This window comes from Psammomys obesus, unplaced genomic scaffold (assembly GCF_907164565.1).
Source record: "Psammomys obesus unplaced genomic scaffold, mPsaObe1.curated_primary_1811, whole genome shotgun sequence".
In the NCBI taxonomy this organism is placed as follows: domain Eukaryota; kingdom Metazoa; phylum Chordata; class Mammalia; order Rodentia; family Muridae; genus Psammomys; species Psammomys obesus.
The window spans coordinates 16501590-16514741 of NW_026596046.1; the positions used below are offsets into that span (position 1 = coordinate 16501590).

The 13152-nt window shown below is 44.5% G+C and overlaps 1 protein-coding gene across 2 annotated transcripts in view; it reads right to left on the minus strand.

Moving 5' to 3' along the window:
* Ntrk3 (neurotrophic receptor tyrosine kinase 3) overlaps window positions 1-13152 on the minus strand; it is a 372713-nt gene that overhangs the window by 148841 nt on the left and 210720 nt on the right. For both annotated transcript variants that reach the window (XM_055623070.1, XM_055623069.1), the window contains exon 12: window positions 6397-6585. In XM_055623070.1, the coding sequence (XP_055479045.1) occupies window positions 6397-6585 (189 nt within the window). The remainder of the gene's footprint in view (window positions 1-6396; window positions 6586-13152) is intronic.

A 13152-nucleotide genomic window follows, 5' to 3' on the forward strand; every position in this document is an offset into this window, starting at 1 on the left:
CCTAGGTTACTAGAGAGCCTAGGTCATGAGCCATCCATATTTATCAACTTTCCATGACCATAAGAAATACCTAAAACCATCAACTTCTAAAGAGAAAATGTTTAGGTTGGCTGGTTGCTCAAAAGACCTGGTCTGAGACAAGTTGAACCTTTTGGTTTTAGGGCTCTGGTGAAGTTTGGGGTGATAACAGTAAAAAGCATATAGGGTAGCCAAAATCACTCAGCCCATTGCCAGGGAGGAAAAGAACATGAGGGAAGAGTGTCACTCAATATTTTTGCGGGCATCTGCCCAGTATTCTAGAACTTCCATTAACCTCTGTTTTGAATGTTTCTACCAATTCCTAAGAATGCCTCCCTGAGCACCCAGTTCAGTAGAAACTAACAGGTTAAATACCAGTGCTGAGGAGGTGAAGACAAGTAGGTCTCCATGGCCTAATGGACAGTCAGATTAGCATATTTGGCCAACTTCGGGTCCAGGGTAGACCCTGTTTCAATATATATGGGTGGAGTCTGAGGAGTGTTACCTCAAGTTGCCCTATAGCCACGCATGTCCATGAGTACACTTGAACACAGTGTGAGTGCACTATGGGGGGGGGGGGCACTTATATCACAGAAGTGCTTCAATTGGGAAGCATGAAAATCCACATTTGGGGAACCATACAGATTTACTTGAGAGGTGACAGGGTGACCTAGAATCTGGTTTAAAGTCATTTAAGACAGGTACATTGTATTGCCTCTAAGCCCGGGGTTAGAAAGAAACAAGGAGGAAAAACCAGTGTGGGGTAGTGCAACCCTGGAAGGGATTCACAAGTGTCTGGAATCGAAGCGCCATCATAGCATAGTGTATTAAGGAAGAAAATGGCATCAGGCAATGGTGTGAAGATAGTGGGGTGTTATATCAAAATAGGAATTACAGTAGGGTAGTAGTTACCAAACAATGATTGCCAGTCTGGAAAGAAAGGATAAAGGCTGGAAAGCCAATAACAACAGGCAAAAGCAGACTGTGAAAGGCACAATGGGAGAGGATGGGTCTAGAGAGTGGGGGGGGGTCTTGGGGATTAGCTATAGTTGGCAGTCAAACTGAGAGAGTAACAGCAATGTATGGCTGCTTCCTCTTTATCTAGAGTCTAGAAGAATGTCTAGCACAAACCCTTCCTACATGTGTATTTGGTGGAGGAGCTAAAGTCTTCCCAAAATGGTGCACAGATGCTAAGAAGAGATGTAAAAGTAACTTTAATTCTGCTTCAATTGTTGTCTTGGAGGATTACTGCCTCTGTCCGCTGACTAGGCCTAGTCCTGGAAGCTTCTAGCCTCTGTACTCTCTAACCTAGGCCTAGAATGTTTTCAGCCTCTGAGACTTACTGCTTAATAAGCTCACCCTTTCTGTTTATACTGAACTCTGGTATCAACTCAGCTGTTCTGGTTCAAATTCCTCTCCCAGCTGACTCATTCAATCTGGCTTCTCTCTCAGCCCCTGAATTGCTCTACTTGGCCTCAAAGTAACTCCAGCAATCTGCTCTAATATCCTGGCTCCTTTTCATTCTCTGGCTCATTCAGTCTTCACCTGAGTTCTCTGAGTTTTCTGCAACCTGTTTCTCTATTACTGTCCCAGTAATACTGCTTCCTCTCTGTATTGCCTCTAAAGTAGCTTCCCTATCCTCTTTCTTCCCATGAGAATTGGGAGTATCCTATTTTGTCAAATCTTTCTCTGATTCATCAGTGTTTCTGCTACTCAATTATATATCACTTTCAAACATGGGTGCTTTCTTCTACAAACTAACTTTACCTTTATTGTTTGGGATTAAAAGCATGTAGCACCACACCCACATCTAAACTCTTTTTTACCTGAGACTTGTTCTATACCAGGCTGGCCTTGAACTCAGATCTGCTTGCCTCTGTCTCCTAGATTAAGAGTGTGTCTGTATTCCAGTCTGATCATACAGATCTAGAAGGTCTTTGGATGTGATCTTTTGCTAGAGCAGCCATGTTCTGAATTAAAATTCCTCTACAAAGAGAGACCCAGAAACCCGGTCCAGCTGTGTGAAGACATCAAAGAAAGAGAGTGGTGAGTATCCTGGGGATGTGGCTCAAAAAGTGGACATGTCACAGCACAACAAAATGTCATGGTGAATAGAAGAAATAGACAAACTCAGTTTTGGAGAAGGACAGTGGAAGGAGGTGACAGGAATAGGGACACATTCATGTTTGTAGGCTGTGAGGTGTTGATCCTGGGAAAATAGGGAACACTACTGGGGAACAGAGGTAGACATAGATAACTGAAGACCAATGGGATAGAAGCAGGTTTTTTTCCCCCCAAATAGCATATTCTCCCAACAAATATGAGGTTCTAAGAAAAAGGATGAATAGAGAGCCCAGGGCTTCAGAGACAACCAGGATGCCTTCTCCCCAGCCTCTGGAAAGGAGAATGAGCCTGATTCTGAAGATGGCAGCAAGCTCAGGCCTTTCGAGAAATAACTTTACTGCAGCCCACAAGATACACCAAGGTAATCTGGGGCCTGATGTGGCTATGCACACATTTTTCCATCTCCCTAGTGATCCAATCGGACAGGCCCATTCTGTCTCATTCTGTAAGCTCTAGCCCTAGACCCTCAGCTGTATGAAAAAAAAAATAATGGCTATATCCATTTTCTTGTGCTTTTTCGAATTGGGTAATGTTTACACAAATAACAAGGGGTCGATTAGGCTCAGGTTAGGTACACAGGACCAAGTAGCTACATCTTTATTCAGGTCTTTCAGAATCCCTGTAAAGGCTGAATCAATTCAGAATAAAGACAATGTCAAATGCAGAGCATTTGTCGGGAACATAAGCAAGGGGATGCAAGCATCTGATAAGGGACCAGTACCAGGTGATCTTTAAATATCCTTGCAGCCTGACATGCGATGAAAAATGCTGTGGACCAGATTGAAGACAGATAGAAAGAAGCAAAGAGCCAATCATTCCTGTTAAAAAGGTCCTAATCATTCCTGTTCAAAAGGTCCCATGACTCGTGGTAAACACTAGAATAAAGGGGGGGGGAAGCACCCCAAGCTTATCCCATTGCTGGAGAGGCTGTGGAAGTCAGGAAGCGCTATGTCCCTACAACTTCTTCCCCAGTGACATGTGTTAAAAATGAAACGAGGGAGAGAATCGGGTAGGGCAAGCCCTAAGATCTTCCGTTTGAATAATTTTCTCTCCTTTTTTCGTACTCAACTATGTTTCTAATTTTTTAATTATTACAATTTATTCACTTTATATCCCAGCTGTAGCCCCCTCCCTCATCCCTTCTCAATCTCACCCTCCCTTCTTCATCTCCTCCCATGCCCCTCCCCCAGTCCACTGATAGGCGAGGTCCTCTTCCCCTTCCCTCTCACACTAGCCTGTCAGATCTCATCAGGACTGGCTGCATTGTCTTTCTCTGTGGCCTGGTAAGGCTGGGCCTCCCTCCTGGGGATTTCCTCTTTTAATACCCAGGCTCTCACTATCCTTCCAAAGGAGTGACACCAATCTTGTCTACAGCACTGTAGACACTCCTGTCTATTGATGTGCCAAAGCACATGTGGCTTTGACTATGACCATGCCATCTCATTGTACATAGGGTTGTGCCATAGTTATTTCCCTCCACTCATGAAGCTTCGGGGATCAGAGACCCACTGCCTCTCAGCCTTTCTGTCCCTGCTTGTGTGAGTCACAGGAGAATTAGCAAAATACAATTATAATGCTCCTGCAAAGTACTTGGTGTGCCAAGTACTTTGTTCTCAGACCATAATTAGTAATTTACTGTCTATTGATAGGGCAAAATGAACTGCTGCACTAAGAAGATACTTTTCCTGTGGTCAAAGCGTTTGGACAATTGGAGTCAACCCATCATCTTCCTGCAAAAAGGCTTTGTTTTGTTCCCTCCAGCTTTAAGTCTCTGCCAATAAACCTAAAATCTCCACCAACCTCCACTTGCTTACACAGCAGCAGCCTGGCTCTGTAGAAGACTGTGTTGGCTCACACACCAGAACAAGCTCCCGAAGGAAAACTCTGCATGCTCCATGTTCTCCTGGTACGGTGGCTGTGAGATTTTTTTTTCCCCCTGACATGTGAAGACACTCAACTGGTCCCAGAGCTCTCTCCACAGCTCTTGAGTTCCCAGGTGACAAAGATCCTGATGTCTCAAAGGAAACTTCCTTCCCTCTCTCCCACATATGAGATTCACTCTTGTCTTATAGTTGTGCCGATGGCATATTACCCAAAGCTCCAGTGAACAAAAGTGGCCCTAGAATCACAGCCTGTACCAAGAGGCCAGAGCATCCACTAAGAGCATGCAGTCATGCTCATCAGTCAAGATTGTGTACTTGGTAATTTGCCTGGCCATTAGAGCTCATTTGCAACCCAGAAACCAATACCTCTACATGAACATATCCAGTAGAGGCTAAGCAGGGCAATAATTGTGTATCTACCTTTAGATGTGTATGCACACTTTTTAGTTAGTAGATAAAATTCTTCATATTTATCACATGCAACATGTTTTAAAATTGTTCCAATGTTCATGCCATAAACAAGTACACTCTTTCAATGGTCTATTCCAGACCACGTTTTTCACATTTGGTGCTTTTTATTGGTAACTTTGCTCTAAAATGGATTCTAAAGCATAGCTCTGAAATACCATCCCATGATCCCAAACACAAAATAGTGGCCATATGTCTTACAGAGAAGAGAACGTACAGGATAGGTGTTGATCAGCTGTTACCTGAGTTGCGTATGAATGAGTCAGTCATATGTGTTAACTAAGGTGTTGTTGAACAAAATCACACATACAGCATGAAAGGTTATATGCAGGGTAACTGATAAAATATTGCAAGCAGAGGCTCACTAAAACCTAACACTGAATTTTCACTGGGAGCACAGGTTCAGGGATTTTGAATCCACCATCCACGGGGACTGTATAGAAAAGAATTCCCTCAAACAACAAGAAAAACATAAACATTCCAAACGGCAATGGCCAAAGAATGCTGCAGAAGAGTGTCCTTCCTGGATACCCCCAGCCAGTTCGGACAAGTCTGACCTCAGACAAGCACTCAGCAGTGGGGCTGTTCTATGTACACTGTAGCTCTGAAACCTCACCTTTTCCCTCTGCCCAACCTTGATCTGGAACCTGGGGATCCTTTCTATGATATTCACTGGAAGCCTCTGAATAACATTCCAGCAGATTCTAGATACTGAGGCAAATGATGGCCCGAGCTGACACTAGCCCAACACTTCTCATTGCAGTAAGGCTTACTGAATAATCTCAGAGCTAGAGAAATGGAAGTGAAGGCTGATGGGATGACCCAAGATCTACTCTGCTGCTGGAAGTCCCAGCAGGAGCAGCAAGAGTTATGAGCTTTGAAGAGTATGACCAATGTACAGAAAGTTCAGACCAGGGGATGAGCAAGACCAGAATACAGCTCTTTCCTAGCCCTACCCCAGACTGACTGAGGCATGAAAATAATGCATTGGTGGGAATCCTGGCAGCTATGGGACGCTCACAGCCTTTGGTATTCTGTCTGTATGGTGAGGCCTTTCCCTAACAGGTTACTCTGGAACCTTCCTGGTATCCCTGCTCACTAGTGGCATCTCTGTACTCTCCTGAGCAGTGGATTATTCCCTAGGAGGCAGGAGCAGTGTGAAGGGGAGACGCTGTGCATTCATATCACTGGGCACATTGAGCCTGAGGACGCAGGAAGGAGGACAATGTGTAGGCTGAAGGGATAAGGCACCATGGCTTCAGGAGTTGAAAGGGGACCTAGCAGGGCTCATAAGAAATACAAAGAGAGTGGCTGCAAACAACAGGAGGTGAGAAGCATGGAGGAAATAGGTGTGCTATGTGGTAGGAAGGGGAGAATTCCTAGAGCCTGAGCAGGAGTGCTTTCAGGGAGGGCTGGGCTGGGCGGGGCAGCTAGAGAGACATTTCTATTCAGAGGTTCCTACTGCTGTTTACTTACTTCCCCTCCCATGGAGGCCTGAGTGGATCTTCTGATAGCCTCCAAGGCTGCCGTGTAGACACAGCCAGGCCATGTGTTTTCACAGCTAGGCTGCTTCTGAAGAAGACCAGCCTCTTTTGTGTGTCCTGTCTTACAGGAGCACCTCTCCCTGCTCAGAGCAATGCTAAGCCAGGTTAATAAGGAGGAGGGGAGAGAGGCTTAACTTACACCTGTGGCCCTCCCTTCCTCAGGGATTCTGGCCACTGGCCTCTCCTTGTCCAGGCTATTCTCTGTGCTTAGAGACAAAGAGGGAAGGACTCCTAGAAAGTGGGAGGTAGGCAGGTAGGAGGTTACCCTAGAAGGTTCCAGAACCCCAGCGACATGGTTTGCTTCCATACCACCCCCTACAAAGAAAAGGGGGAGGACAGAATCCAATCCTGCTACTCACATGTGTCTGGCTTGTGGCAATTGTGTCCCTGACGGAAGTACTGTGGGTTCTCAATGACTGGAATTCGAGTCATGCCAATGACCACTGTGTCCGGCCCAGCGTCCAGCGAGGAAGGCGTAGTGATGCCATGGTTGATGTGGTGCAGTGGGCTGGCTGAGTCCTCCTCACCACTGATGACAGCCACAGGACCTGTGAGAACCGTAAGAGACACAGGACCTAATGAGTCACATCTACTCAGTACCAGGCCTGTCCACAGACCCTCTGCTATTGTAGCATCATATTTTCCAGGAGAGTCCTGTCTGTTAGATAGGTGTTGCCCAAATTCCCTGAATTCTGAACTTAGACAACTTCAGCCAAATTATCTTCCTTGAAAATAACTGACTCTCAACCATAGAAATAGTTCCAAAATAAAAATGAATTGAAATAATCACAACATAAATCTTTTTTAATTTCTTCACAAACCCAATTAATTCAAAATAATAAAACTCACAAGTTTTTTTTGTGCCATTATTTTTATTTTTTGATAATTCCATACATGCCAACAACATAATGTGATCATATATACCACCTATTTCCCTGTCCACCACCCTTTGCTTCCTCTCTTTTTTCTGTTTTTCTGGTAGTAAATTTTTAATATAAATTTTTATTTATTACAATTTATCACTTTGTATCCCAGTTGTAGCCTCACCCTCTTCCCCTCCCCAATCATTCCCTCCCTCCCTCCTTCATCTCCTCCCAGTTCACTGATAGGGTGGTCCTCTTCCCCTTCCATCTGATCCTAGCCTATCATGTCTCATCAGGACTGTCTTTCATAGTCTTCCTCTGTGGCCTGGTCAGGCTGCCACCGCTCAGGGGGAAAGATCAAAGAGCCAGCCACCGAGTTCATGTCAAAGAAAGTTCCTGCTCCCCTTACTAGGGAACCCATTTGGAGACTGAGCTGCCATGGACTATCTCTGTGCAGGGGTTCTAGGTTATTTCCATGAATGGTCCTTGGTTGGAGTATCAGTCTCACAAAAGACCCCTGTGCCCCAGATTTTTGGTTCTGTTGTTCTCCTTGTGGAACTCCAGACTTTTCTGGGTCTTTCTAGCTCCCCCTTCTTTCATAAGATTCCCTGCACTCTACCCAAAGTTCGGCTATGAGTCTCAGCATCAAGTTTCTTTTTCATGTAGCAATAACAAGACTTAAAAACAGAACCTAGAAGGGGTTGTCCCTCCTCAACTTGGAACATTAAAATCACTGCTATCAAAGAGCTGAGGAAATTCCTCGATTGGTAAAGTAAGGGTCTCACATGCACAAGGACCTGAGTTATGTTCCGAGAACCCACATAAAGGCCAGGTAAAGTGGAACACATTTGTGATCCCAGTACAGAGTAGGCAGAGCAAAGAGGATGCCTAGGACTTACTGACTTGCCATAGAGCTCCAGCTTTGGTAAGAGACCCTGTCTTAAGAAAATAAGGTAGAAAGTAATTGAGGATGACAGCTGTTGTCAACCTCTTACCTACATACACATGCACACACAGACACACACAGACACACACAGACACACACAGAGAGACAAAGACAGAGAGAGATACATGCACATACATATGCATGTAGACAAAACTTCAGAGGATCACCCCAGAAATTCTGATTCAGGTAGTCTGGGGTGTCACCTGATGATCAAGATTCTAAATGAAATGCGTGTATGTTTTGGAATACACGCATGATGCAGAACCCGTGATTAGGAGATTGAAGGGTGCATGACCGTCAGCATGGCCATCAGATTTCCATAGGGGTATGATATGACTTCCACTGGACTTTGCCACAATCTTCCTTCACTCACAGTGTTGCCCTGAGCCTCTCCTAAACCCTATTTTTACGATGGGCTGTAATTACTCTATGTCACCGATAGCCTGCTGGTAGTTGGGCTAGCTGTTCCACTCTTGAAATGTCCACATTGTCCCAATGTCTACAAATCATACCAACTACATCTCCACCAATTCCACCCCCATTGCTTTCTAACCCTAAGAGGAAACCCAGTGAGTAACATGACTCAGAAGCACAAGCTGACAGATATAATTAATGCTGCAGGCTTTGCAGAAAGATGATTGTGTTTGGTAGTACGATTCTTCCATACATACAAACAAAACTCCTGTAAAGGGAATTAGCGGTGAGTGTTTGTGGCTTCGTACAACTGGTGTTTTAAGTGGCTGCTTTGCTAGACACAGGGTCCCCAGACAAGGCGCTTGCTGTGACTTGGTTTTGTGGCTTGAACAATATTTCCACTGCAGAAATCCATTACGTCTTACTGAAGTTTATGGAGAGAATATTTCCCATCAAACAGCGAGGTGAAGCGCCAATGAGGCAGAACTAAATGGGAGACTGGTAAGCGCAAACTGCAGGCGCTGGATTCCACTCCGTCAGCACAGGCAGGCTTATTCCAACCTGTGACAAATGGCGGATGGTGTCTAGAGACCGTGTGCAAAAGTGGCAATAAGTGGTTGCCCAAATGCCCAGAGTAATCACCTGTCTTACAAAAAGGAATGTGGTCCTGGAAACACTTTCCTCAGAAACTCATCGGGAAAACTTTCAGAGTGGCTTGCAGGGAAATGAAGAATACTATGCCCTGATATTAGCTGCTCCCACAACCATCACTAACGTACAAAAGAACTGAAGAAATATTAGTGCACTAAGAATGAGAAGAGAATAAACAAAACATTTCATCAACATTTAAAAAGTTGAAAAACACAGGGGAACAAGGACTATTTCTAACAGGAACTCAATGACTGGCTCTTTGGCCTCCCCACCCCCCCAGGGAGGAGCAGTCCTGTTAGGCCACAGAGGAGAGCTTTGCAGCCAGTCCTGAAGATACCTGATAAAACAGGATCAGATGAATGGGGAGGAGGTCCCCCCCCTATCAGTGGACTCGGCAAGGGGCACGGTGGAGATGAGGGAGGGAGGGAGGGACTGGGAGGGTATGAGGGATTGGGACATGGCTGGGATACAGAGTTAATAAAATGTAACTGATAAGAAAAAAATAAAATTAAAAAAAAAAAGTTGAAAAACACATTAAAGGAGAGCAGTGACTCAGGCCAAACCAAGAGAGCACCATTGCCATGTGCCCTAGCTGGGAGTGTGCATACCAGGAGAAGGGTGTCCAGATGAGGCCTACAGCGTAATGGGTAGGGTACACAGGAAAATGACAGGAAGACCCACTCCTGACAAGACACTTGGGGTCACAACCCTGCTCCGACCCCACAGGAGGAGGAGTTTATTCCTACAGAAGTTGAATCAAAAGACATGGGGTGCACTCAGAGGAAACACAAAGCTGAGACTCTTCTTCTGTTCCTGGAACAACCACAGTTGTGCACAACCTGCCTAGCACCTCCCGATATCCAGTAACTCCAGTATTCGAGGATGTGAGAGAAGCTTCCACAGAAAGTCAGAAAGAAGGCCTCCAGACGTTGACCTTTTTGCTTTTCCTGGTGAAAAGCCACCCTGGAATCATTGCACAGTGATGCTGACAGTGAACATGACAACTGCATGCTCACAACCTGGGATCCTTTCAGCTTTCCAGGGCTCAGTTCCTAAATAAGAGGCAGGGCTGGGTACAGGACCACCGGATACCTCAGAAGAGTTTCTGCATGCCATACTTGAGCAATTGGGGGCCTGCAGGAAACGGAGGCAATGTAGGAAGCAGAAGGCTCAGAAAAAAAACAATATAAAAACAAATAGTCTAAGAGGTAAATACAACATCACACACAGCTATAAAAACAAGGCAATGCTTAAGAGGTGAACAATTCAAAGGAAGAAAAGCCTCTCTGAGAATTTCAGTTAGCAGCATTTTGAAGTCAGTAAGAGTTTAAGAAAAACTGAAGGAAAAAAAGTAAAACTAAGAAAAAAAGTAAATTTCAATACCAAGATGAAACAACAGGTTAAAAGATAACAGAAATGAGAAGAGCATATGAATTTTCAACAAGGAATTCTACAAATACACACGGGTGCGTGCACGCACGCACACACACACACACACACACACACACACACACACACACACACCAGGGGCCAAAGGAAAAAAGCACTCTTTTTTTGCCAATCTGTAAAAACTGACCTCCCGTTTCCCTTTTCCAGGAAGGTCAGGAGAAAGGACTCCAGAAATACAAAGGGATAGGCAAGGAGAAGCAAAGCAAAGCATCCATTTCAGTTCATAGGAAGATGAGATGAAGGCACAGGTGGAGGGATTGGTGGTGGGTGCAGGACTTACACCAAACAGCCCCACTCACTCCAAAGCTCAAGGCTCAACTGCAACCAGAACTCACTCCCTTTGTCACAGTGATCGACCATGAAACCCAAGAAGAAGGAGATAAGTACCCAGAGTCCCCTGCTCCCATTTCTTTCTTTTTTGAGCAATACGGGATGTGGGGTGTTATGGTCACATAGAAAAATTAAGTAGATGTTGGGATAAGATATTACATCAGGACTTCAACATTTGAGAAAAGCTGTTCCTTCAATCTGTCTGTCTCTTAAAAGCTCCAGAGGAAATGAAGAGTCAGTAAAAATTTCCAAGAGCTTGTGACATGAAATAGTTAAAACTTTTTTCCCCCTTTGCATTGTTCTAGATTTTGAAAGGGCTGAAGTAATAGCTGTGAGGGAAAGGCTCCAAATATATGGGAAGGAAGATTTTGCCCAAGAAAACTTGAAATAAAACAGTAAGCCAGACAATGGAGCCCCAAAGAACCCCAACACTTAAATATGGGCATTGGAAGGAAAGCAAGGGAAAGGAGCAGAAGAAATGGCCAGAAAGCAAAAAAGAACCAGAAAATAAACAAACAAACAAACAAAAAACATAGTCTTAGAAGCCCAAAGAGGACCTCTATGAGTTCAAGAGGATCTACTTAAAGGGCAAATAGGATAAAGAACAAAAGAGGGGCTGGAGAGATGGCTTAGTGGTTAATGGCACCAGCTGTTCTTCCAGAGGACCCAGGTTCAATTACCAGCCCCCACATAGTGGCTCACAACAATCTGTAATTCTAGTTACAGAGGACCCAGTGCCTTCTTCTGGCTTCTCAGTGCACCAGTCACAAACATGGTATACAGACATATATGAAGGGAAAACACCCATCCACATAAGATATAATTATAAAAAGTGGAAACAAAGACTGAAGACTGACCATGCAATTGAAAATGAGGAGATAGCCTTACTGATATCAGTTTCACAGAAAAGTGGAGGAAAAAAAAAAAAGCTAAGTTCTGGGGAGCTGGCTTTTATCCAGGTCTTCCTGAGTATCAGGTTGAATCCTTGTAGCTCCTTTAATCTTGGAACATCTCTGTGAGGCTGCTGCCGTTGTTGCCCCCATTTTAAAAATGGAGGCACGAAGGAGCACTGACCTATTCCAAGATACAAACCTCACAAAGGAGCGGTGGGAGAATTCACACTCATAGTTTGGCTCTAGGGTCTACGCTCTGAACCCTCACCTGTCACTGCCTCCTGGAGAAGAAGATTGTGGGCAATGTATTTGCTCAAAGGGACACGTGATGAATTCTGGTTCACTAGCCTCTCCATGAGCAGCTGTCTTGGATGGCAAAAGACTGAGATATTTTTGAAAAGTATGTTTCTTGGCGCTTAGAAATTGGGAGAGAGGTAAATCACTTCACTAGACTCACCCAGGTAGACTAGTGGTAATTCATCATTATCTGTTTCCAACAGTACCAACTATTCTTTTATATATAATTTTTATTTTTTATATTAATCACAGGTTATTTACTTTGTATCCCAGCCATAGCCCCCTCCCTCATTCCTTCCCAATCCCACTCTCCCTCCCTCATCTCTTCCCTGCCCCTTTCCAAGTCTACTGATAGGGGAGGTCCTTCTCCCCTTCCATCTGACCCTAGCTTATCAGGTATCTTCTTATTAAACTATGTCCACAAGCAGAATAGAGCAGGACAGCATCAGTCCACTGTCCACTACCCAACGTCCTTTTATTCATCTTCACTCTAAGATAAAAGCCAATAAACTAGGCATATATTCATCCCTCCTGAGGCTGTGAAATGAGACTCTCACCATGCCCGACTGCCTGTGGCTGAAACTAACAGTCTCTCAATGAATCTATAGCACCGAGGCAACACAGGGCTTGGCTGGAGATGCTTGTTCTGAATACACAGCATCCCTGGTCCCAGTCCTGTAAATAAGGTGAGCCTCGGGTTCCTCATGGAATATACCTGGATGAGGACAGATGTAATAAAGGAAACCTGTGTGCCTTCTAGTCATGTTGTAAAAACTTTATAATGATAAAATAACCAAAGAGGGAATAATTTTTAAAAACCCAAATGTCTTTTAAACGTCAGTCTCTATTCTGAGAGTGTGTAGTTCAGTAAAGCTTTTGCCTAGCATGTGAAAGGCTGAGTTTAATCTTCAGCACTGCAAACAAAACAAAAATTTTAGTCTTTCAACCAAGTACCATGGTGCATTCCTGCAATCCCAACAGGACTGGGAATTACAGACAGCCCAGGCTACATAATGAGACTATGCCTCAAAATAGAGTTTAAAGTGGCAAAGAGGCCAGGGCTGTGTCTCAGTGGTAAAGAACTTGCCTAGCACTGATAAGACTCTTCAATCCCCAGCAGCACATAAATTAATGTCTCCCCACCACATGCAAACATATTTACAAACACTCGGCATAACAGGTTGGGACCCATGGGTGCAGGCACCATCATTTCACTCTAGAAGGCAATTCCTGTTCCAACTCTGGCATCACTCATGCTATTCAAGGTGAAAG